At 31.6% G+C, this 27714-nt stretch overlaps 1 protein-coding gene across 1 annotated transcript; it reads left to right on the top strand.

The window, feature by feature from the left end:
• The first annotated feature begins 657 nt into the window (after positions 1-657).
• LOC132754132 (kielin/chordin-like protein) lies at positions 658-25175 on the top strand. The gene is made up of 23 exons (XM_060744726.1): positions 658-915; positions 6703-6798; positions 7378-7530; positions 7991-8074; positions 8628-8717; positions 9246-9332; positions 9630-9725; positions 10056-10208; positions 10857-10940; positions 11289-11375; positions 12220-12303; positions 12947-13087; positions 13790-13936; positions 15613-15642; positions 16216-16368; positions 16938-17021; positions 18364-18450; positions 18894-18980; positions 19350-19484; positions 19710-19799; positions 21764-21901; positions 22396-22536; positions 23480-25175. Exons 1-23 carry the CDS (start codon positions 780-782, stop codon positions 24898-24900), a joined length of 3804 nt encoding a protein of 1267 aa, XP_060600709.1. The 5' UTR covers positions 658-779; the 3' UTR covers positions 24901-25175.
• Positions 25176-27714: the final 2539 nt, after the last annotated feature.

Below are 27714 nucleotides of genomic sequence, written 5' to 3'. Positions count from 1 at the left end.
AAATATACTGAATATAAGTCTCCGTTAACATGCTGTTCAAAAGATAGTACCATTAATAATTGTATATTCTAAATAAACTTATTTCTTATAACTTTTCTTCACTAATTGTTGCTCAAGAACCTCACAACGATTCTGTTAAACTACTTTTATGTTATCAATGTTTGCTGACGATCTGTTGTCTTGCTATCCTGTTATCCTAACAAATTGTGTGCTGTTGAAAACGTTGCTTCAAATTTGAAGATATGAATTAACATCTTATATCTTGGAAAGGAAAGCATATTTTAAGCCATGGTTTGGATATTAAATGTCGAAATGATGAGGTTAATAACATTGGCAAACATATGTATTGGGACTTAAAAGCCTCATTGCATGTAAAATTCTTGTTACTTGAATAAAAAGTAAACACACTTTTGTAACAAGATCCTTTAGATTCAGCTTTTGATGTATGTATTATGGTAGTTATACCGTCGTTGCATTTTACTGTTGTTTTCTTTTTCGATTGTTTGTGGTTTTACCTGAAAATGACACGAACTAACAATTAAATGAGATGCAAGAGGTGTATCTACTACAAAATATTGTGCAACGTAGCAAGTAAAAACAGGATGATGTATTATAACATTCTAATTGTATTATTGATGTAAAGCGCTTATACGTTTTATATCTCATTTAATTTACAATTTACAGTATGGTGAATACGATTTGTTAATATTACACATATTAAGATAAATACACTGTGCTAATTGCCATATTGATGAGTTTTAACTTGAACGGTATTAGTTATGTTTGACAGAAATGTATCAAATGACTTAATGGTAACGTTTTTCATTGTGTTAGGTATACTTGGGAATATACATTGTCAAGGTTATGACGGTAGAGCACAAAATGGGGACTCACTAACGCCAATGGATGTTGTCGGTACGATTTTACCTTTTTAAATACATGTATACCTAATTTGAATTTAGACTCACAGTTAACTAATTCTATACTTTGCATTTTGTGTGTATTTATATTATTATTCATAATTATAATTGTTTTGTCATCTTTCTAAAGTCTTGATAATCATATGTGTAGTAACTGAATTGCTGAAAATACAAAAAAGTCGAAACGCCAAAAGAAGTGTGAGTATGTTTAATGATATGTTTGTCATCCATAATTCTGACATTGCTTTTTTTCACAATTCCTTGTATACAACAAGACCTTAAAGGTTTATTTCAATGGTTACTGTAATGTTTAAAAAAACAACATTTCTTATTTTTCCAAGATGTGTTCCTTTCTTACTCATGTTAACGCTATTGAAATTGACCAAGACTAGGTAACAGGGCTTGTCGTGTTACTGCCCACGGTGGGTACTCGAGGAACGGATAATCATATCGGAACCACAATCACGTCAGATTTTTTCTTGCATATTCTATCATATTCTAAATGGTTTGCGTCTATAAAATAATTTTCATAGAAAGTACGCGTGTACCTTAATTATACATGTATTTTTTATTAAAAAACCGTTAGATGTTAAAAATAAAACATGCATTCAATGTGATAGATTGTATAGTAGATGTAGTATCAAGTCGATTGAACTAAAGATTAAATAAACCTAAATACAATGTCTAGTGAGCAAAAATGATTTAGAAACTTTATATATTATCATAAACGTTGGCTTGTAAAACATCAATAAGCACACCAGATAACAGATGTTGAATCTTACAAAAAAAAAAAAAAGAAAGATGACAAGATAGACAAGACTTATAATTACTTGTACAAAGAAAAGTTAATTACATTATTTTATGTGATCATTTAGGGGCATCACTTGTTAAAAAATATATTGAAAAGTAAAAGCATGTAAACATTTTTTATCAATAAAACACCATACTTTTATATGAATGAAAGACTAAATATGTATTTGTAACATAAATAAACACAAAGAAGTGGGAACGTTTCCATACTAAATGTCACGTGACCGCCTTTGCCGGTACAGTGCATAAAATGCCTTTTATGTTTGAATCGTTTAAAAAAACATAAATTACTATAAGATCTCAATTACCAAGTTTAATTAACCCTTTTCAAATAAGTTCAGCAAGTTTATCATTTATTACTTAATATATACTTATATTTATTAAAATTTAAATTTAATATATTGAGATAAAAGTCATATTATGAGTTACAATTTATACAGAGATCTAGATTCCTGCGTTAAACTGTCAGGCTGGTTGTAACACACCATAAAGGCAGTGGTTGTCAGTTTAAATAATGTGCTTGGCAATCGAGAGCATTCTTTGAACTGTAAATGAAACAAAGATAGACACGTGTACTACAGCTTTTTCCGTTTAAAATGGTACTGAGACACGACATGTCGGCTTATACATAGGAAGTATTACAAGAAAGTGCTATCCTGTTTTTGTATCGTTCGAAATGATTGTGTAAAGTTGTACAAACCATCAGAAAAGCAAATCTTTTCAAATTTTCTTCTAAGCATAAATTGAAATTAAACATCAGATTTGAAAAATCAGAAAAATCCTGCCATATGTAAGATGTATATTTAGATTCTAGAAAACAGAACGTTTTTCATATATTTTATGCTAATTGAAAAAAAAATAGATAGATAGATAAACTTTATTAATACAAAGGCAATATGCCCATCAGTACACAGTAATAATACAATCAGCAGTTACATATTAACATCAATGGTATGATATAGCATGGTATACATAAAATAGTTCTATTAAAAAGTCAATACTTATTCATTATAACATATCTAGTCTATTATATATGTGATACATATAAAATGTATATAGTAACATCAATGACTTGATATAAGCATCGTATATATGAAATAGTGAGAGGACAAGGTTATCGTTGATACAATGCACTGTCTCCTTTATCAAAACTTTTGTACACAAATATTGCTAAATTTTTAACAATCCAAATATTTTCAGATTCAAATAGTTCTCTAAATTTAATTACATTAGGTCTCTTCCAAAAATATTTTTTCATATGCATTTGTCTAATATCTTGGTACAGGGGACATTCAAATAAAAAATGAAACTCATCCTCTAGAGTATTACAAAGTCTACATTTTCTTTCGTCAAATGATATTTTTTGTGGCCTATGCCATCTACCCGCTTCTACCTCTAAATAATGGGATGACACTCTCAGTCTTGTTAATGCTTTTCTAAATTTAGTAATTTTAACAATGTCTAAATATGGCTGATATCTAAAACATGAAAAAAGTTTATATGTCCTGGCTCTTGTCGAATTTTCTAATTGAGCGTTCCATAGTTGTAAACAATTATCATACATTCTTTGCTTAAATACATCTATAAAAATATTTTTGTTTCCAACTCCTTGGAATAGCCACACATGATTAAAACCTAATGAGTCTAGTAAAAGTTTAATATTATAGGCCCATGAAATCTTATTAGGATACATTTCTAAGTCTCTTAACATCATATCGTATACATGTCTTATATATTTTGTGCATTCGCATTCTAATATTTTAAACCAGAATCTTACTATACATATTAGCCTATTAGAAAGTAAACTATATTATGCTAATTGAAAAAAAAAATATTTTATGCTAATTGAACAAAAAAAACAAAAACATTGACAAAATTTTTCGGTGATTAGTATGCTGTGTGTGTGGTGTAGCTTTCGTCACAATAATATGACGTATTGTTTTGTCAATAATCATGAATAAAATTAACATATTTGCGAAGTAAATTAGATTGTTTCTACGCTTATTTGATAATTATAATTGCTACACTTTAATGTTTAACTTCGGTTATCAATTTAATATTTGAAGATGTCATAGCAATAAGAGTTATTTTTCAGATTTTGCATAATAGCATAAGAAAAGTAATCATTATACCTACTATGATATAACAAATCTTCCGAATAGCATCGGGGGAAAATCAGAATAGCAATTATTTCTTTTGAGTGACATTGTGAGGACAACACAGCAAATGTAATCAGGCTTAAAATGTACATCTAAAAGAAATCTAACATTTGAAAAATAATCGTACTAACATCTTAAAAATCTTCTAAATATTATCGGAAAAAATCATAGAACATAAAATTATATACAGAAATGTCTGGAAATAGTTAAAGCAAATTATATCATCGGCTGTATCATTATAATAACAACTTACATCCAATTTCAATTTTCAAAAAAAACAACAACAAAAAAAACACGAAAAAAAACAACAACAACAAAACCAAAAAAAACCCAAAAAACAACAGAAAACATATTAAAGATAAACATAAAAACATCTAAAAGATTCAATCTCGATCAATGTTGAAATAGTTTTTATCAATTTCTTTCATCATTGTTCAAATAATGTTTGTTGTTATTTAAAATGTCATCACGGCTCTTTGACATCCAAAGGTAAGTGGCATTCGGTGTATGTACCTGGTAATTATACAAGGCAATGTTTTTACATATACGAGTAGGTAGAAGATCATGCAGTCGTTTCAATAGTTTTTGATAGCCCGATGTTAAAATAAAGACACATGTATACATGTACTTCATTATTTCAAACGTGCAAACATGAAACATCTTAATGACTTATTTTTTTAAAACAATTCTTTATGATAAAAACATGTATGAATAATTAGCTGCCTGTTCTTTCCGGAAATAGTACTGCGACATGTAATCTCTAATGAGCTAGAGTGCATTTAATTTTGATAATAGTCAGCAAGTTTACCAGAAAAAAGAAACACCCATGAATTATCTTTAAACTTTTTTTTTGACCCCACACTCCTCTTCTTAAACTGAATAATATTAAATATTTTGACTTAAAATCCAGTTTGTATTGTCAGTTATTTGAGGTAGTTGTGGCATATTTTTGAAATATTCTTATTCAGCTAGGGGTGTTATCAAGAGCTTATTTACCTTAAGGTAGAAGCCGAGTGGAGACAAACGGAAGACTTTGTCAAATATGTGAATCTGACAGGGTTATTGAAGATGAATATCATGTTGTGTTAATATGTGTTATGAGTAAAATGACATGTGGAAGAAATATATCCTAAAATTATTGGAACTAAACTATTGGAAAATCCGAGCATGTGGAAATTATGTAAATCAACCAAAGAAATGCTGTAAAAAGAATTATCTTCATTTTAGTTTCGCACATCAAACCTTAGCAGTGATAGTATCAGGGTTTAAAAAATAATATATGGCTCATTCTCTACTTCTACATGTGTTTGTTATTTTTTTTTTATTTTGTAGCATGTATGATTAACCATGGAAAGTTATGAAACTTGAATAATTTGTAAAACTTGAACGTTATGTTTCAATATGCAAAATGGTATTACATGCATGGAAGAGAAACGGATGTTCAATCCTTTATTATGAATAAATCTGTTCTGATAGGAGTTCCGTTCTTCTCCCCCAAACCCATTTTTACACATAAACAATATTTGGATTTTCAACTTAACGCCATTAATAGGAAATTGGTGTGTTTATAAACAAAGTACAGATAATTTGTAACGAATAAGAAATTACTTTATTTAAATGAGCAATTAATGGATTCACAACAATTGCCAATGTAGTGTATCGCCCAGATCTGAATAACTCAATATTAATAAGTCAACACAATATCAAGTTCATTAACGTCAGATATATGTATTTATTTATGTTAAGATTATTATTCTATAAAATAAAATAATTTTTTAATCAGTGTCTTTAACAATATCACAATTCTTAAACAAATACGTAAAACAATAAGAATTAATGTCAACTGCGTATTTAGCATAATTTAACCTAAGTGAGTGAGTCTGTTTAACATCAAAAACTACACTGAAGAATATAATATTTTGCTTACCTTAAATACTAAAATATTATACGCCTTAAACTTTATTAACCCATAATTCATAACTGCAAATATGCGTTTCCGGACAGCTAACAATTAAATTAACAATTATGTTTACTCGCTATAGGTACAATCACCGCTCATGTGATGACATGCCCATCAATTAACTAAATTAGGCATATCTTACTCGTGTGTCCGGTGACAGCTCTATCATAATTAATATATCCGCCTATTTTGTTGACTAATTACCGTCTAATTACCGTTATCCTACACAATCGTTATAAAACACAAAGACATAACATGAATGCAAATTACATCTAAAAAGCGAAATGAATATGGATGAGGTATGAAACTCATTGCGGTCTATGAAATATCGTGCTTGCTGCTACATTTTATATAAAGCTTAACTGTAGTTGCCTATAAGAGATTTGCTGGGGTATTTACAAGTTCGTATCGTGTTAAATTGTAAGTTTTAATGTCCATGCAGTAATGACGACTTTCAGAAAAATGCAAGCATATAGAGCATAAACCAATTGATAATGTTGTAGAAATATGGTTTTTTAATGAATGATTTACAAGAGATTTTGTTGAATGCATAAATGCATGACGCATAATCCCGATGACATTTATATGTAGTTTTCGCCATCTTTTAAAAAGAAAAAAGTACAATGGGTTGACTAACGAAAATTCCCAAATTCTTCAAATTCAATTTAACGTTACACTTCTGGTGATCATTTCTGTACCCAAACTTTTCTGTTGAGGTAATCTGTGACACGTGTGATGTTGTTGTTCATGTGGATAATCTAATTTTTGCGTGCCGTAGTACTTGAAAATAACGCAAAGGCCTAGTTATATGGGATAGTGCACTAATTCAGTTACAGTATATTTATCTCATCAGATTGTTCCTTGGTCAAATGTGCTCCGTTGCCTTTGTTTCCTCCATGCCTAAATGGTGTGTACACCCCAGTTGGATCATGTTGTCCAGTCTGCAGAGGTATCATTTTACTTAAATTATTCATTTTTGTAACATTATATTATTGGCAAATGCGTATGTTTTCTGTATATTTTCTCAAAATTAAACACTATGCTAGATGATATATTGATTTTACCATATATTAAATTGTAGACATGTATGTCTGTAGGTCAGGCTACCTCTTCAGGTCAACTACACTGTATTCACTTATGAGACTATTGACTGAATTATTCCAATGAATTCGTAAACACTTATATCTTGCATTTGAATGTTGAACATGCATGATTATTTGAAAGGATAAAAAACAACCGGCAAATAGTTTCATTGCGCATGGAAAGCAGTCTTAAGGATCTTCTAAAATCTAGTTTCTTATGTGTCAAAGTAAGTGAGAACAAAAGTCAATCATGATTGAATTAGAAAGAGAATTGGGAATTCTCAACCGTCGGCTGTATTGAGGAATCTCAAAGGTTTGTCATTAACAGAACCGCTCACACTCGCGTTAGGATTTTCCAAACCTTTATCTTATTTAATGATATATTGTAAATCGTATAATATTTATAATGTATGGTAAAAATACTACTAACACGATTTGAATCTCAGAAAACCCGGTACGATGTCCGCCAGTGGAAAATGTCACAGCAAACATGTGTCAACTTATAAAATTTGTGCCTTGTAAAACTGACAATGACTGTGTTGGTGCTGATTTATGCTGTCCAAACGGTTGTGGGCTTGCATGCCAATACCCAGTGTCAGGTTAGTTCTGTTTCTTGATAAATTTCATCTTTCATACTGGAAATACAAAAGTTAGAAGTCTTGTTTGTTCTATAAACATGTTTCAATAATAAAAAGATACGATTCTAAAGTAAGGATGCAGTTCCATATCGCATTCCAGTAAAAATTCAATTTCTCCTAATACTATTGTGGACATACGATTATATTTCATTCAACAATGATAACACACGTTAAACTTTTATCAAAGAAACACGTTTAAAAAAGATATATTCTTTATAAAATTAATGATGATCAAGGCTCGTATCAAAAAAAAATTGTTTTTAAATGTATCCGACTGGCATTTGCGAGTTATCTCATTCAAGTACGCTGCCATAAAATTAGCACGCATTTCTGGCGTGTTAAACATCGGCGTGGAAAACATTAAAACCATGATACAAACTATGGCTCCTGCTGACATTATAACATATAAATGTATCTGTAGATTGCTCAGCAGTATTGTGTTTAAAACCTGATTGTTTAGTGTCTCATGTACCACCCGGACAATGCTGCCCTGTATGTGAAGCAGGTATAGATAGTATCATTTTATAGATGATTTGAATAAAAACCAATCGCGTTACTCTAATTGACGAAGTTGGTCACTTTATACACCATTTAACATGTACATTTTTGTTATTGTTGCTCTGTATTTCGTTTCGTTTCAAAACACATTGTCGCAGTCAGTCCAAATAACGACATCAACTTTTTTTATTTTGTTTTGGTTTGGGAAGAAATTGATTCACTATTTTATGACAAGAATAATTTTTTTGCCAAAAATTTTGCTGGGGGGCGTGAGAAAAAATTTCCCTTTTTTATAATCTTTTATAAACCCAGACTTAACCCAAGGGTCGGGGTTTTGCAATTTTCTTGTCTTTACTGTTGTTATCACTGCTACCGAAGAAACTCCCCTCCCCATTTTTTTTTTACAAATTTCCCTTTCTATTGTTGAAAAAGGCTCAAGATGTTTAACAAAAAAGCAATTTTGAAGACTGTATTGCTTACTACTTTACACTTAAATATTAAGTGATGAATGATAATACCAAATATTTTGATATATTTTCTGCAATTATTAATTTATTCAGAATGTACAACAAAAGCTCTATGTCCGCCTATAAAGTGTCCATTTGGTTCATATATACCGGAAGAGAGGTGTTGTCCTACATGTAAACCAGGTATGAACAAATTTTAGTAAAATTTCCAAAATATATCACTTTTATCGTAGGAAATTAATGTGTAGCACTTGTACACGATTAAGGTTATACTAATGGTCAAAATTCCATAAATGTAAAAACAAATTGGACTAAGCGTAAGTTACATTTCTTAAATGTTAAATTCAAACTTCTCTGACACTAAATTGACTTTGCTGATTTATGACGAATGGATGCAGTTGACATGCAAATAAATATGTCAAATGTAGGGTAACTATTGTTTTCCCTTGAAACTGAAACTTTTTATTTGCGCGTGAATATTTATTAAATTGCAAACGTGTGCAAAGTCCTTTGCTTGCCAGTTTTGTCCTTTTTCTAAAAAAAAATTGTGAAAACACGACCTTTCTCTTCTCTGCTTTTGTCATTTTTTCCTTTTCAAGACTTTTGTATGTTTGAATAGTTTATCATAAAACGTTATTAATAAGAAATTATAACTTGAAAAACGATTTTTTTTTCTGTTAACGAATATATATATTATGCCTACGATTTCAGATTGCACATCGGTTGATTGTCAACCTATTTTGTGTCTGCAAGGTTCGTTCACACCAGATGGAGAATGTTGCCCTGTTTGTAAGCCAGGTGTGTCTGCGTTTTGTTTCAGTAATTATAGCTCTATTTTTATAAAACAAATTAAAAACTGTAAAGCTTACCGTTTAATTCCATGAAGTTGGCGTCCCTATTCTGTAATTTTATCAACATATATTTAACCATACTAGGAACAAACGTATTTTTTACAGATTTATATTCCGGTGTTCCATATAGGGTTTATTTTCGATTACTTACCAATTTATATGTTTATGAGCTACAATTTAGTAAGCGAATGTTTTCTATAATTATTGATAGAAACTCTTTAACATCAACAATTTATTTCATCAGTGTGTTCCCTGGTCCCATGTGATCCGTTGCCTTTGTTTCCTCCATGCGTGTTTGGTGTTTATACCCCAGTTGGATCATGTTGTCCAGTCTGCAGAGGTATCATTTTACTTAAATTATTCATTGATTGTAACAGTATATTAATTACAATCTTTCGTTTTCTGTAACATTTTCTCAAAATTATAAACTAAGATTAGAAATGTCTTAAATGAAACGTTTTATGTGATATAATAATACGGCGAAAAGTCGCGGAATTTGGAGTATGTCTTGAAGTCGGGCAACATCTATAAGGCGACCCAGACTCCCTCGACCGAGAACTCTTAATGAACTACTTTATCAATGAACAACGTTACTATTACCAGGTTAAATATGGCCAGTTGTCAAAACACCATCAGTCTTCCGACCGCTGGATTGTTTTTAATATTTCAGACAAGCCGGTAAAATGTCCACATGTACAGAATATTACACAAGAAGAATGCAACCTAATTGATTTTATACAATGTACAGATGTCAGTGACTGTGAAGGTGCTAATATATGCTGTCCAAACGGTTGTGGGCTTATGTGTCAACGCCCAATACCAGGTAAGTGTCGTTTCTTGGTTGATTTTGTTTCTATCAATATGGATATTTAGAAAACCGAAACATTAAAGTAGTTGTTTGCTTTTTAAGAGTCATTCCTTAAAAAGAATAAGGTACAATTACATTGTTCACAAATTCTCAATCCTGTGAAAATACATTGTCGTTTAGCACAAATACAAACACAGTTCTATATATCACTTCTGTGCAGATACATTCCGTGTTTCGCCAAACACACCATTACAATCAGAACTCTCTTTATAATCAAAATGAGAATTACACGGCAAACATACGATCTAGTATGGCAACATTATGTTGAAAACAACAACAACGACAACTACAAAACAACAACGACAACAACAACAACAGAACACGATTACATATTGCACTGCGTTAAACGCATGACTTCAAAGTTAATATATTTAAACACCTATTAAACCAGAAAAACGTAATCAAATATACTTATCCAAAGTTCTTTAAAATGATGACTATACCATTCTTTAATGATGAAAAGCTCGTTTCAGAAATATTTTGTCAGAACTCCAATTCACGCAATTCAGGCGTGTAAAACATGTAATTAAGGCTTAGAATTTGTAATTACATATCAAAGTATTGTTTGTGCTAAAGTTATAATATTAATGTTAATACCCATAGATTGCTCAGCAGTATCGTGTTTTGTTCCTGACTGTTCAGTGACACACATACCACGTGGAGAATGTTGCCCTGTATGTGGACCAGGTATTAAGCTTTCTTTACACGTATCATTCAGAGATTATTTGAGAAGAATACTCATTCATTATCAATCACTCTTTATTTGGCGACATTTTGAAACAAATTTCTACAATAATCCAAATAACAAGTTCACATATCCGTAATTGATTAATTAAAATGGCCCAAGTATCCCATTACAACAATTTGTTGGATTTCATAGCACTTTTTAAAAATTTTGTTTTTGTTTTTGTTTGTGGGGGATATGGTATCTTTCTATATAAAATTGCTCAGTTGCAATCAATTTTAAGATTAAGCAATAAAGCAAATGCCTTATTACAATCATCATAATCGTTTACCTGTATTTCTTAATTTCAGATTGTACTAAAGTTTTTTGCCCACTTCTCAAGTGTCCTTTTGGTTCTTACACACCAAAAAGAGAGTGCTGCCCTGTTTGTAGACAAGGTAACCTTATGATAATTTGAAATATATATTGATTATTACATCGTTTTTATGCAAAATAAACTTGTGTTTATTTATTTAAAAGCGCAAAGCTAAGGCTTATAAACGACTGACCGATATTCATTCAGTGTAATGGACTTAACAAGTAAAAATAACTAACTTACAAAGCGTTATTTGAGTATGAATGTTCATAGGCGGATTAGGATATATGCTATTAAATAGATGAAAGTACATGACTATGTTCTTAATGTAAGAAAAAGTGTAATCTTATTACTATGATATTCATTATCTGGTTATTTAAGTGAATTACTCATTGGATTTTGCTACAGTCAAGGGGAAATCGGGACAAAATTCACGTTATATGACTGGATTAATTATTAAAAGACCTTCAAGTACTATGCTATGTATTTAATATTATGTAAGATCTTTTATTCAGTTTGTCCTGTTTTTTTTATTATTTGTGCATCTAAAGTTTGTAAATATTCAAGTGATCATGAAATTAGAATCAATGAAGGATTCTGAATTATTTGGTTTATCTTATTCCAAGCGCAAAAAAACACTTATATATCTCAGCACACCAAGCTTTTGCCTACACGCTGTGTCCGTCTATTAGATTATTTCTCTGTGATTTGCCTGCCATAAGCAAACCGGTCTTAGGTCTTATTTGTATGAATTAAATATTGCTTAACACTTTATTCGGTACTTATTCTGATTTTATAAGATTGGTTGCATAATATATTGAATAAGCCTCTTGGATACACATTAAACTATATTTCCCCCCGAATTTTTGAGCCCGTAGAAATAGCACAAGAATATTTATGTGTGTGTTGTTTGTTTCTTAATTTAGATTGTAGACTTGTTCGTTGTTTAAGGTGGTGCGAGAATAGTACTTATGCGTCTGAAGGAGATTGTTGTACTAGTTGCAAATTAGGTATGTAAATACCCGTTTATTCTTCTTTTTTTTTTTCCTTTTCCTCTTCTTATTTTGTTTCGTTACCTTTCAGCTATCTAACTCCGCAGGCCAGTTTACAGGCAAAAGCAAGTATCGAGTCAATTTAAAGTGTTACCATACCATAAGCTTTCTTTTCGTATATATAAACTTTCTGGTCATATATTCATGAATGCGTCATCCAATGGTACAGTGTAATTAATGTTCCATAAGAATTATTTAAGAAATAATATCGGTCTTGGGTGTTTATCGGCTATTTAACAACGATTTGGAGTTTTGATGCGTAGAATTCGACCAAGAGGGCCGTAGGTCATAGTGGCTATTTTTTTTTCGCAATGATTTAAATAGAATGTTGATTTTATTCTAAAAAAAAAGAAACAAAATGTCTCTATATGAACAAAATGAAAGAAACGTATTCATGTCACATATCCGGAGAATTCAAAATCACAAATAAGATATACTCGCTTGATATGTTTAATGTATATGTCAAAATTATTACCATACTACTTTTATGTTGTTTTTCTTTCTTCGCATTAACGACTAATAACATGAAAATTAACATTTACTACTTTAATAATTAAGGACTTGCATATAAATGACTAATATTAACAGTTTTAAATTTCAGAGAAGCCAGGTATATGTCCAAAACCTACTGCAACAGCTTTGAGTACATGTGTAGATGCTTGTTGGGGTGACCACGATTGTACTGGTGACCAGAAATGTTGTTCTAACGGATGTGGTCGTACATGTCAAGATCCTGCCACTAGTAATATTAATAACAAAAATACTTTTGTCATACTTTTTGCTTAACTTTTGGTACATGTACAATTTATGTAAGGTAAACCATCCTTATGCATTACCCTTAAATTTAAGGGTAGTCAAATTGGAAACTTAGAGATGGGGCTAACAATCCAATCTAGTTTCCCGCATTCGGATGAACGAAGCCTTTGGGTGATTGAATACTGAATTATTGAACGTGTTAGCTCTATAGCTTTACAGTTTGTTATGCCTCTAAATTGAAGCAATACCCTGTGCTTTCAAAATCATTAGAACTACGTCCACGCTAGTTTGGCTTCTCGATAGACATTCGAAATACTAGTACATCGCCGATAAGCAAAGGGAGGGAAGATGCGGTTGTTCAATGCATAGTAAAGTTATGTAACATCAAATGTTTATTGGTGATGAAAACTAAATTAAAACGTAATTCTTGTTTTTTTTTACAATTTGATTGCAAAATAATGTAATTATATCCTATGATTTCAAAACCAGCAGAAAACTACAAAATTAAATTTCTTTTACAAACTCATACATTGTACCACTTATGTTACTTTTTTCAATGCAATGCGAATGCAACGAAAAGAGGCAGTCATGTGATACTGACTACATAATCTTGTGTGCAGCTTCAGAATCTATTACTTCTAAAAACGCAACATTTTTGTGATACTTTTAGCAAGGTTTTTCATTTCAGACTGCACATTGGTTGAATGTCTACCTATTCAATGTAAGCATGGTTCTTTTATACCAGAGAGGAAATGTTGCCCTTATTGTAAGCCAGGTAACATTATTTTATTTATTTATGGTTTTCATCAAAAGATTATTGTTGTCAATATATTATGTTGACTTCTATCAGGATCCTACAAAAGAGTTTGCCTGATTATTTAAAAATGCATTGCATAAACATTAAACTATGCACATGATTCATTTGCCATATATATTTTAAACATACCCTGAGCAGCAATTTTTTTAGTGAGTATTTTATTCACCAACTGAGGATTTTGAAAGTTATGTAACTCCAATTTATAACATTTGTTAAAAGAGGCGATGTATTTGTTTTTATTTCATTAAATGTTATGGTATATTTTAGAGCATTGCTTTTATGATTATTTACTGACAGTTTGATCATACCTCTAGAATATATTTGTTTCGTTAAAAAGCGATTAAATCTAGTAAGAATACACTGATTTAATAAGCCTTATGAAAACCATTATTTCAATAACACTGCAATAATACCATCTATATTTGGTATGAGAGAACTTAACATTATACTAGACGCGTTTTAATTTAACAATTCAGCAAAGATACTTTTTCAAAAATGTGATTGATTACATAACACATCATTTTCATGACACCGCATTATATTGTTCGCATTCATTTGAAATATGAGTGCTACTATAGTCTTACAAGCAATCTTTCTTATGGACGACTCATTGCCGCCATAACATCAAAAGCACACTTGAAACTTGCTTTAACAGTCCCAGGTAAACTGTTTTAACTAGTGCTGGTAGCATGCTTGACAGCCTGCCCAGGAACGATGTAGTGAGTGAACTGTGCTGTTGTTAATTCAATGCGACTAACTGCTGTGATCCTTAGGGTAAACAACCACCAACAAAATCATCACCACCAATACTCTTTCACAATCCCTTAAGTAATAGAAAGGGCATCGAAACAAAAGGCTATCTGATGTGTACGAGGGAGCGTATTCAGATTGCCGAGTGTTTAGATGTTCTTTTCATTTTGTATCATAGATAAAAATAAAAACACTTCTCTTGTTGCCACAATATGAGACCCCAGAAAAAAGTAGACAATGAATGAACATCATAATATGATATTTCTATCAACATCCCTTCCATTGATGTTACAATAAGTAACCCGTAGAAAAAAATTAGCGCTCTGGAGTGCGGGTAACCTATATAATTTATGCACTGCAGTTAACGCACTGTATGTATGACACATTTTCAACAGAAAGGTCCCAAAACTGTGGTACAATGCAAAGATATTTAACACAAAGTAATCAAGTTAGCTGTATCGGAATTAGAATGCTATAACTTTTTTTCATTACCGGGGGTTTGAAACATTCTTTTATTATCCCTAAAGTAAGTACGTTTCATTCACGTGGACATATTATAAGCGAAATGAATTAGGTGGCAGTATCGGACGTATATTGCTAAACCCTTTATTGCTGTGCGTAGAATGACTAAGGTTAAGGTTCACAGCTGGCTGTTTATAGAGTAATTCGAGAAGATTATCTTCATCAATATGAGCTTCTTATCCCTCTGTTGACTAACAACAGCTTGATAAAAATACCTGCAACACATGGTGTTCTTATCTTCATAATACTCATTAACTATACGATATATCTTCATTTTGGAACTAGAAAATAAGTAACACAGATAGAGGGAGGATTTTTTTAAAACAAATTTAATTAAGGGGAAGCTATCTTAATCGCTGTGAAAAGTAGTTAACTTTAGAAAATCATGCTGATTTTGTATAGCTTGACAATATTGATGACAGTGTCGTTATCACTGTCAACTTCCCCGCTAGGTAAGCTAAAGTACATTTTATTTAATACCAAGAAATATTTATTAGATTTAAATGAAAGATCAAAACTGTTTGTAATTATGAACAAACATAAATTCAAATAATTAGCACTCTTTTTAATGGCAATTTACAGAAAATATAAAATCATTTTCGGGTTAATTTGCTTTTAATTTGATTTACTAGTTAAAATTTATACATAACATAATAAACTATTAGACAATAATTTACTTTTGTGAAATGAACATACGAGTATGTATATACTTAACAAATTGTGTATGCCGTAGTAGATTAATAATGCGTAAAAGTCTTGTCGTACGGGCGCTGTAGTTTACTTAGCGCACGTTCTCCAAAATGACTGATATACTTGTATGAAATTTCACCGTTTATTACATTAGATTAGACGTTAAAGGTTTTTATAAATAACCAGTTGTCAATATCTATCATTTTGCAAGCTTTTAGTTACGACATTTGTACATTATTCGACAAAAACATTGTGATGTCTTAAATTATCTCATTGTTTACGATCTCAAATATATTAGACACCTTCATTTTAGACTACGATGTTGAATGTTTCAGAAAAGCCAGGGAAATGTCCACCAGTACAGAATTTTACGGAAAATATATGCCAACTTATAAAATTTGAACCATGTAGAAATGACCTTGACTGTACAGGTCCTGATCTATGTTGTCCAAACGGTTGTGGGCTTGCATGTCAACGCCCGGTGCCAGGTTTATGGTGTTTTTTTGACAGATTATTAAATTGATAGCACTTTAACCATATTTCACAATGTTAAATAAACTATTAGGATATTATACATAATTGAACGAGTACACAACTGTCAAACTTAAATAAGATGAGGGGCTAGAAGAGTGTTATATACGTTTTACAGCTGTGTACGAGTCCACTAGTATCAGTATTATTTATTACCTCTTTATTTCATATTTATTTGGCATTTTGACAGAACTTTTGTTACTTCTGATATAATAAGGAATTGATATATTTATTTAACCTTAAATGGAAATGAGACTAGATGATGTACGATATGCATTTGAAAAATCACAATTTGGCAATATCACGAAAACGGTTCTCTGCCATATAACGTTAAGCCTTTGTCCACTTTTGTACCAACATTCTTGTTACGATTTATATTAAACAGGCTATATATCCAGCAGGACACCCTATCCAGTGAAAAATCTCACCGTGAAACTATAACATATAATTACACTATCCACTGTTCAAGAGAGTTTGATAGATATGAAATTATTGTTAACTGTTTTATTTATGCAAATATCTGTAGATTGTTCAGCAGTATCGTGTTTAATACCTGACTGTGCAGTGACGCATGTACCACCTGGAGAATGTTGTCCTGTATGTGGACCAGGTAAAAACATATTTCTCTTGAGAATTGAAGAAAAAAATGATGGTCACCAGGAAAATAATTTTAAAATTGATTGTTCGTTGCGATATATAATTTCAGATTTTGAATTGATGACGCTATGCTGGAATATCTTATTTTTAAATATCTAAAAAATTTACATTAATCGGTAGATCTTGATAGTTTAAGAAGGACAATTAGATTAGCCCTTTGTCCGTCCTTATCACTGTCCTGTATGTTCTCGATGCCCTTAAGAATTGTAACAGAGCAGTAGATTGTGTAGGCATGCAAGTCCTATGAGCGTGTTTCTAGTTTATAACTCGTTTATGAGATGCATAGAATTCGAATACGGAGCAGAAATGCTTATTGGAATTTGAAGCGGGAAGTGCATATAATTTATAAAAACACTGCAATTTCCGAAATCCACTATTGGTGTAATACTTCTTATTTTATATTTTTAAGAAATGAGCAAGCAATTCACACAAAGTTGTTTGACTGCATCAATAAGATAATCATACGTGTACATTTTCTTTTTCCAAATTTCGTTTCTTTATAAGTCTCGTTGAGTAAAGTTTGACGACCTCAAGTGTATTTTACTCATGTCACCAGTTACGTATCAGAATGTCCCCATCGGGTCACAAACATATAAGAAGTGGTCAAAATTTAGATAGTTTCCTATGATATAGCCTACCTTTACATACAGTTTGATAATTCTAACAAAATCCTGATTATTTCTCATATTTCAATATTGATTATGTAACTATGCGGTATAACAAAGCCAGTTTAAATAACGTAGTTTATGAAACAGGATGTATATGATGAATAACGCCAATATTCATACAGTGTTTCCCTCACATGTTTACGTGACCGTTTATTATCATTTTAGCCGCGTCATTACAAAACCAAAATAGTGGGTTTGCGACCAGCATGGATCCAGACCAGCATGCGCATCCGCGCAGTCTGATCATGATCCATGCTGTTCGCTGTCAGTTTTTCCACTTGTAATAGAGTTGGTAAGCTAACAGCATGGATCCTGATCAGACTGCGCGGATGCACAGGCTGGTCTGGATCCATGCTGGTCGCAAACCCACTATGTTGGTTTTGTCGTGACACGGCTATTTTATTATTAAAAATATATATTTGTCTCATATTTTTGTATTGTTAATATGCAAACTGGGATATATAGACAATAAAACTTGAAACAATAAAACTTGAAACTTTAAAACATGTCGGCATAAAAAAGTGTATAACCAACACGTGCGCAAACCTAACCCAAAATAACAAAATAAAAGTTGTCCTTCTAATAACCTTCTTTGATTATAAAAGTCATTATTTGTTATTTTTACAGATTGTTCAACAGTTCTGTGTCCTCTAATCAAATGTCTTTTTGGTTCTTATACACCAGAAGGAGAATGTTGCGACACTTGCAAGCCAGGTAACATTTATTAAAATTATTTTTGCAAATAACATTTAAGAATAACCAGTTGGTACATAACATATTAAACTGACTAATTGGTAGAAGTTATTTATCAAAGAATCTTATGGAGAGAATGGTAACAAATGCAATTAGGAATGCCGATCGATTAAATTGAGTCACTAAATTAACCCGTATATATTCAACTTAATCTAATATTATAATAAAAATATGCAAAGTATCGAAATACTATGTTTTTTTTTTATCTGAAAGATGTTTCAGGGTTATTTTTATGGTCAAACCATTTGATATATAAGAGTACAACCGTTTCATTCTTAGTTTTTAATTGCGATTCAATTTTATTTGAAATTGTATTTTTATAGATCCCATATGCAAAACAAACAAAAGTCCTTATCATAAAATGATGTTGCTACACATTCAAACGGCATCTTATTCTGTTTCAGATTGTTCACAGGTCCCATGCCCAGCTATCGGATGCCTGTTTGGTTCATATAAACCTGAAGGCAATTGTTGCCCTATTTGCAATAAAGGTAAACTTTCATCAGTGTTGTTTAAAGAATCGAAGTCATAAAAATACTGGAGGAAATCTGGTATCTAGTTTTTGTCAAATAATTAAGTCTGCTTTTAGAAACAAGTTGTAATAAGTGTAAAATATCTGGTTCATACTACAAACCTGTATATTTTATTCAAAAACATCAAAATTTATATGACCAGGTTCTCTGCTGTAAGTAGCTAATATTGTTTTGTATTTTATAATAAAATCTCCAAACTTTCAAATCGATTGTTTGTAATTCAAAGTAAGGTATATTGAAGCAGATTCAGGGCGTAATAATAGTAAATGAAAATAAAAGACAAAAAATGATCGATTTCTTACATAAAATGAACATATCATCTTTTAGAGAAGCCAGGTGTTTGTATAAAACCCGAAGGATTTGGTGCATGCGTGGAATTGTGTTCTGGTGATCATGATTGTACTGGTGACCAGAAGTGTTGCTCTAATGGATGTGGTCATACATGTCAGGATCCAGGCATTGGTAATATGTGTAATTAAAATTCTTAAATTACTAGTAGACTTTGGGTTTTACTGTTGTACAGGTTCTTTTACCTTAAACACTTCGTATTTTGTCTTTGTGTCATATAACATGTATAAACAAATAAAATGTATAATGATATTAACTGAATCTTGTACACAAATGTAATATTTTTCTGTCTAAAGATCTACCAAAATCTTATAATTATTATACTATATCTTTGTCAAGATTGCAGACTAGTTGATTGTCAACAACCTATTCGATGTCTGCATGGTTCTTACATACCAGTTGGAGAATGTTGCTCAGTTTGCAAGCCAGGTAATGTTATTTTACAATGTTAGTATAGTCAGTATTAGGAGATTCTTTGTTTTACAAGGCTATTTAAGAATTTAGAGTCTACTTTAAGATTGAAACTCGTAAAACAACCAAAAGAATCTGATAAGTAATACAAATATATACAAAGTGACATGTCATTTGGTAAGTTAAAGTTCGTGTCTGAATAGAAGTCGTTCTTTTTATAAAAACTGTTCATGGCATTCAAAATCAAATGAAACATATTATTACAAGTTCAGTCAAATTATATTTTTACTTCCCCTTTAAAATTACATAAGGAAATGAATCTAACAAGTAACTGAATGCTGATAAAATGTTATATAATCACCTACATGTCGTACACACGAATACATATTTACCGTAGCTTCAGAAGTGTATATTCCAGAACGATGTATGTAGTAGAAATCATTTTTAATTTCATTTCATCGGCGTGAAGATTTAAGGTATTTATCCTTCACAATTTTATTTTTGTCTCTGTGGATATTTAAAAATCATGGAAAAGCATTCGACTACTCATTTTCAAATCCCAACGGTTTATTCAAGCCGTAAACGTCCTCGTGCATATTTCGCGACCAAACAACAACGTATCACATAAATGCAATTAAAATAGGTATTTATTTATGATTTCCTCTTTTTAAGCTGGATTCTGTTAAGGTAACTTAAAAAAAAATCAAAATATTACACTGACATTATTTATAAATATGTCCTAATGAGTTTTATTTTTCTTACAATACCTCAAATTGAGATCGTTGTAGAATCGGTGTAACTGAGCCTGTCCATAGAAGGCAGTTGGTTATGCAAGCTACACGACTCCTAGGCTGAGTTCAAATTATACAATTTCGAGTTAGAAACATCATGTTGAAACTTTTGAAATGCAGAAAACGAAACGTTATTTCTAACTTAATTTCCTTAAGCGACTCCCATGAAACTGTCTTATGAAATGACATGTATATACGTTTGGCAGTCAATGACTTGAAAATGCAGACCATTTTGTTTGTCAGGTGACAAAGTTTAAAAGTTTGGATTCCGTTTGGAGTCAATTTATGTTGTATGCAGAAAAGATCAAAGGAATAATATGTTGCTTGTTATATAAATAACAGCCCTAAAAGAAGAAAAAGCAACCCATTTCTGAAGCTGATGAAACATGATTCTTTTTTATGAAAAGAAGGAAATAAATCAAACAGAAATGTGAAGACGGTGTTGACATCTACAAAATATGTATAGCATAAAGATGAAATTAAAGCTCTTTGACAATTGACTTAATATGCGTTTTGTTTATTTTGCGAAAATAACTAGCTAGAGTAATTTTAGGATCTTATAAATCAATTTCTGACATAGGATGATTCAATTATGATAAGAACATATTTTTACACTCCAATATCAGTAAAGTAAATGCTTTCTTTGTTTAAAGATGAAAGATAAAGATACCTATAAGTTTAGTTTATGTGTAAATACATCAGTTTTAAAATTGATACATATATTTGTATTGAAACACCAAAACATTTATTATCATGTTTTTTGTTTTGTTTTTGTTAAGAACATTCTTTTTACGTTCGTAATAGGTTCATACCTTACTTTTTAATTGCGTGAGCTTTATTATAAATTTCTGATAAAAGTCAGAACTTGTGGCGACACTTACAGTGAGGCAATGTGTGAGAATTATGTTACTAGTGACACAATTAATACATTATTTAGAAAGAAAAAGTTTACTTTTACAGAGTACTTCAATTGCTTATCTACTTTATTTGTATTTTTCATGTCCCTTTTTTTAAACATTGACACTTGTAAAATACATACAGTCTTACTAACTTTTTCATTCCATTTACTTATTTTCATAATTATTGCATTATTTTACATTCACTTGTTATGAGATATAAATCTTGGTTATTGTTATAATAATTTCATTGTAAAAAGAGAAACAGTTATATAAAAATAATTTATTTTTCAAGAAAAACCAGGAAATTGCCCTAATGTAGCCGGAATGGTTGGCATATGTTTGGAAGCTTGTTCGGGGGATCATGAATGTCTTGGGGATCAGAAATGCTGTTCTAATGGCTGTGGTCATACGTGCCAAGATCCTGCTTCAGGTGATAAAGCTCTTCTGACAAGTATCTCTGGCGTCTTAGTATAACTACCTAAATATGACAATTAATAACTAAACCTAAAAATTTAAACCCGGTCTTAAAGTTAGGTTCATATTACCCATTTTCTTTTCAAATCATATAACTTTCGAGACCTGATAAAACTCGGGTTGATCTACATGATTTTGTACTATATGTGTATTTATTGCTTATTTGTATTTTTTGTGATTTTGTTTTATATTATAGCTTATATTACACTGCGAGCTTGTGGCTAATTGGAACAACTTTCGAGTCCGCGTCCTTGAAGTAACCGGTACTGATTCATATAAAAAACATCGCCGTAGTAGGTCTCGAACCGATAACACCTGATTTTAGAGCTAACACCCTTAAAAACAAAACCTCACCTGTCCTTCAGTGTATCAACAGTTTTTTGGGAAGTTTCCTTGTTACTTTAACCGTATTGGTCACGCTTTAAAATGAAATATATTTTTTTCTAATAGAAATATGTCCAAATGGACAGAATGGTACTTGTGGATCAATCGCTGGGAACATTTGTCCTGATACTACAGAGTGCATGTTCATGGGAAGTTTCCCCGATGCACAAGGGAAATGTTGTATCAAAGAACCGAAACCTTTATCAGGTAAAACAGTTATAAATAAAATAGTTTTCGAACAATATTGTTTATATCATATTTTACTTAACATTGATTACTTTGTCGAAACAATCACGCGTTCTTTCAGAATGTAAACTAGCAAGTTATCATTGTTTTTCCGACATTCCTGTAAAGTGTTGCTTATTGATTTAAATGTTATAGAACAATGTGACTCGCGTTTTAATATATATTTCTTTTACTCGATATTTGATGTAATTCCTTAAAAACAGTTTTCAGATTCAAGACGTTATCTTCGAAAATTTGCTTTGCCTGATATATTTCGGTCGTAATTCTTGTTTAAATATTGTTATTTAAACGTGTTTAATAGACATTCTGATGATAAGAATCAGAAAGAAAATATATGCTGAGACAGAAACCTTAACTTGTGTATTGATGGAACTTTGCAAGACATGTCCACATTGTGTACGGCGCGCTCATATTGTAAATGTGAAAATGTCACTGGTCACAAAATTCTTATAACAAATCTTAAAATATGACACAAAACGTATTTTGTTCAGGAATCCAGAATGTAACTTACATAAGGAAATCGGTTTGAATTTCGGACATTGACAGATTTTTGTTACCTGTAAGACATCAGCACCAATTCAAGTGTTTAAATCCTTAAATAAATCACAGGTACTTAAATAATAAAACATTGCAAATACAAAAAATAATTTAGGTGAAATGGACGAAGTACCGACACAGTGTACAATTAAACAAAGTCTGTCCCAAAATATCCTTATCTGTAAAAGTATCGAATTGCAAATATTTTAAAGTAAAGTAAAGCAAATTAAACTTTGCATTAAGGCAACAAATTAAACAAATGATAACTGGTACAGGAAATAAAATAATTCTTATTTTTAACTTTGATCTTTCCGAAAAAAACACATGTTAAAACTGTTGATTTTGTCGTAATTTCCTATGTTTCCAGCATGCAGAGAACCGTTACAAATAGGCCCATGTAGAGCTGCAATTCCTAGATATTTCTACAATTCAACATCGTGTAAATGCGAATTGTTCTCCTGGGGCGGTTGTCAACCGAATGGGAACAATTTCTTTGACCTTGAATATTGCCAAGCATCCTGCGAGAAACCTAATCCAATATGTGCATTAGAGAAGATAGAAGGTTATTGTAAAACTAATTGGAATATTGACAGATGGCGTTACAACAGCACTTCTTGTAAGTGTGAACCCTATAAATGGCATGGGTGTGGTAACGCTAACAGTTTCATCTCAAAAGAATTATGTGAGTCAAACTGTGGATGTCATAATTGCGAGAAGAATACTCATATATGCGATTTACCGATCAAACCTGATGGTGGAGGTCCAATAGTATGTCTTGCGTACATACCTAGCTACGGATACAATACCAAAACATGCCGTTGTGAAAAATTCATTTACAGTGGCTGTGGAGGAAATGCTAACCGGTTTGAAACGCTTGCGCAATGTGAAAAACGATGCGGAAATCATCGGTGTGAAGCACCTGTGTCTTGCAACCAACCAGTTGATGAAGGAAGTTGCGACGATCAAATAGATAGGTATTTCTTTAACAAACAGACATGCGAATGCGAGAAATTTATTTGGACTGGATGTGGAGGAAATAGCAACAACTTCAAAACTCTTCAACAGTGTAAGAGATCTTGCCGAAAAGAACCATGTGTGAAGCCAACACCAAACTGCCTATTACCAAAAGAGGTCGGTCCTTGTGACGCTGTAGTAAAAAGATATTATTTTGATAAAATAGAATGTCAATGTAAAATGTTTAATTATGGAGGTTGTGAAGGAAATAGCAATAACTTTCCAACGTTGAAGAAGTGCAAACAGGCATGTCGAAAAACGGAATGTCCTGTATGCAATCTTCCAGCAGACTCTGGCCCGTGCGAAGCTGCTATGAGACGTTACTTCTACAACACAAATACATGTCAATGTGAGGAGTTTATTTACGGTGGTTGCAAGGGTAACGGTAATAGGTATGAGACAATACAGGAATGTGAAGCCATGTGTGGCTCATACCCATGTATCAGAGATTGCTTACAGCCTCAAAAGGTTGGGCCATGTAAAGCGGCAATAAAAAGATTCTATTACAATCCTCTAAAAAATAAATGCGAAAAGTTCATATGGGGAGGTTGTCAACCGAATGGAAATAATTTTGAAAGTAAAAAATTTTGTAATAAAGCTTGTAAGAAAGCCGTTTGTACACTTCCAGCAGCGATCGGGCGGTGTAAAGCACGTATTGAGAGGTATTACTATAACTCCGAAACAAAGCAATGCGAAGTGTTCTATTGGGGAGGCTGTGATTCGAACGGAAATAATTTTAAAACAGCAAAAGCATGCAAAAAGAGGTGTGCCTAAATAAATCATGGTGTATACTAAGCTACTGAATGGAATCAACAATGAAAATATGCCATCGAACAGACTAGACACTCCCTTAATATCTTAAATCATTCTATTACAATAACAAAACAAAATTTAAATTTCTTTGATAAAAAATGTTTGGGTATTTCAATTCATATCATCCTGATGTGAGAAATGTCGAAAAAAAATTGATGGATTTGAAAAATAAATATAATTAGTATTCAGTCTATAAAAATGCGTTTTAAATCACCAATTATAAAAATAAAGTAAATAACAAACATGCATGTGTTGGTCTTTTTGTAAACGTTTGATTGCTTATGATTACAACGCCGATTTCAATGCAAATTAATTAGCCATATATTTGCCGCCGTTTAACCTAGATATCATTTAACCTAGATATCAAGCTATTATCAATATCTCCGCAAGTGACCGATCAGTAATCGTTATCAACAGTGAACAGACAAGAGGTAAATTGACACGGAGAAAATATTTCAATCCAGCAATACTTTGATTACATGCTCTTCCTAATGAGATAAGCGGACTGAGTAATAAAGTTAAGATAAATACTTTCCATTCAATTCATTACAAGCGAGTTTTCTGAAAGTAATATCAGTGACTCTATTTTAAGGATCGTTACTTCCACCGTATTAATCACTGTTTGAAAAACAAATACATAATTATTGCGAGACATACTTCTAACGAGCTTAAATTATACTATATGTCAGTGGCATAATAATGACGATATTTTGTGCTTTTATGCTGAATAAGCAGTTCAAAGCATTTGGATATCCCTTCTTGGATTTTACCTAAAAAAACATTTACGGTCGGAAGCATTATCCACTCTTCAAAGGGTCGCTGGAAAATCCGTAGTAACAGCTATATAGACGCTTAGGAAGTCTTACTTATTTGTACTTTAGCGCAGCCAGTTTTACCTTATTTTTCGTGTAATAAGAAAATAGGTTAGTCGTTATTTGATCGCCCGAAGACACTAAATATCATAACGAATATAAATATAAAAAATTAATGGACATGTTTCATGGATAAATATCTTCCCTTATTGAACGATTATTTTTGATTACACAAACGATTTGAATTTGTGTATTTATTGTCCTGTTAGTTCAATCTTTAATTTATTGTAAGTTTTTTTGTCTAATTTGATTAAAATAAATATAAGATAGGAATCACTAATGCCACTTCAGGAATTATCCTGGACAGATTAACACTTTTATCTCAACTAAATTTAGTTCAGTTTGATAATGTTTCCCTGCTATCAAAATACAAAATGTATGGTCGTATTTATCATACATTTAAAAAAAGTTCGACCATATAAAATCGAATGGCCGTTCAAGAAAGAATATGGGCTGACAATCGGTTTACATTTTATGTTATCTTACTAAATTACAAAATAAGGTATATTGAGATGTACTCCGTGGAAAAACATCACTTGCTTTCATGATTGGTTCTAAACATTTGCTAAGTTTTTTTTAAACTGTAAACCAGTTATTAATATTTTCTCTTAGTACAAAACCGGTATGCTCAACAAAAACTAGGTGTAGGTATGACAGTTTAAAAACGTTAGGCATAATAATATTAAGTTAAAACTACGATATTCCACTTGTCCTGACGAAACATATGTATGTAAAAACACTTATATGGATACGAGCGCAGTTTGAACTGCTAATAAAAACATAGAGGATTTCAATAATCAAACTGACAGTCGTCGTATGTTTTAATCCGTTAAATATAGTTCGTCAAATCAGATTCCTTCCTGATAAATAGTCTTCAAGAGTTAACTTTTCTTTATTTAAATCAATCATCCATATATCGATGACCCCACTTGAGCCTAAAAACATGGTTTCGAGCTTAGTATATGAAGATAATAGCCTATAATTTTACAGTTTAACCGACAAATAATGGCGGAATGCGCGCTCCGTATACGCACTATTTTGAGGTCTTTTTGTTGTCAATTTTATTCATGTGCTATGCATTTTTTCATTCTGACCGGCTTCAGACAGGCGGCACACGTCCTGTTTATTGTGTATGTCACCGTCCTTGAATGGCGACAATGAATACAAGACATATTTGTTCGTCATTAAGAATGTTATAGAGTTTAGTCAAGTAACTTTCCATTACTAGTATGCGTATATGTAACGTACTTCTATAAAACTTTTCATCAAATGTTTTTTTTATCCTGAGTACTAAAATAAAACAACAATTTGACAAAAGCACGTGCATAACTTTTCCTATCGTAAAACCCATCGATTTAATGGACTATAGATTTTGGGATAAATGTGCAAAATATCTAGAAAGGTTTGTATATGTAATTAAAACAGTTATTCTAAAAACAAAGGTCAATGGTATTCTAATTCTGAAAACGAAACACTGACGAAAGATTATGGCTGTATGCTTTAATTAAACATTGTAAACAAATTACAGTGTTTATCCATTACTGCAAGCAATCCTCATTTTCCGTCCAGTCAAATACAGTCAGCTACCAAACTACCACTATATCCCCAATAAGGACAGCGGCCACTAGGTTTTTGTTGTTCATTTGACATAGGGATGCTTACATGCTTTTGATCAGATGAAGAATACTCTTTGCCGACTTTGCTAGAGGAAAGTGAAGCTACAGTAACATGCCATAAGTATTGACTAAAATGACGGCCATATTGGATTTAATTGGGCATGTCAGAAGGATAAGTTTCTTTGACATCACATGCTGCCAATCGATGTTGACGTAAATACTACAGGTATATATTAATAGCACAGACATGCTTTTAGGTGTGATGTCATTTATGATGTCATCAATGA

This window comes from Ruditapes philippinarum, unplaced genomic scaffold, assembly GCF_026571515.1.
Source record: "Ruditapes philippinarum isolate M1 unplaced genomic scaffold, ASM2657151v2 ctg4765_1_1_1_1, whole genome shotgun sequence".
Classification (NCBI taxonomy): Eukaryota; Metazoa; Mollusca; class Bivalvia; order Venerida; family Veneridae; genus Ruditapes; species Ruditapes philippinarum.
The sequence above is the reverse complement of the archived record's forward strand: the minus strand, read 5'-3'. Positions and strand labels throughout refer to the sequence as shown.

Bases quoted from the DNA above. Each gene is read 5' to 3' on its own strand.
- LOC132754132 (XM_060744726.1), top strand. From the start codon at position 780: ATGTTTGACAGAAATGTATCAAATGACTTAATGGTAACGTTTTTCATT. The intron at 11,376-12,219 runs GTAACCTTATGA...TTCTTAATTTAG, and splicing joins CTGCCCTGTTTGTAGACAAG to ATTGTAGACTTGTTCGTTGT. The intron at 18,451-18,893 runs GTAACATTTATT...ATTCTGTTTCAG, and splicing joins TTGCGACACTTGCAAGCCAG to ATTGTTCACAGGTCCCATGC.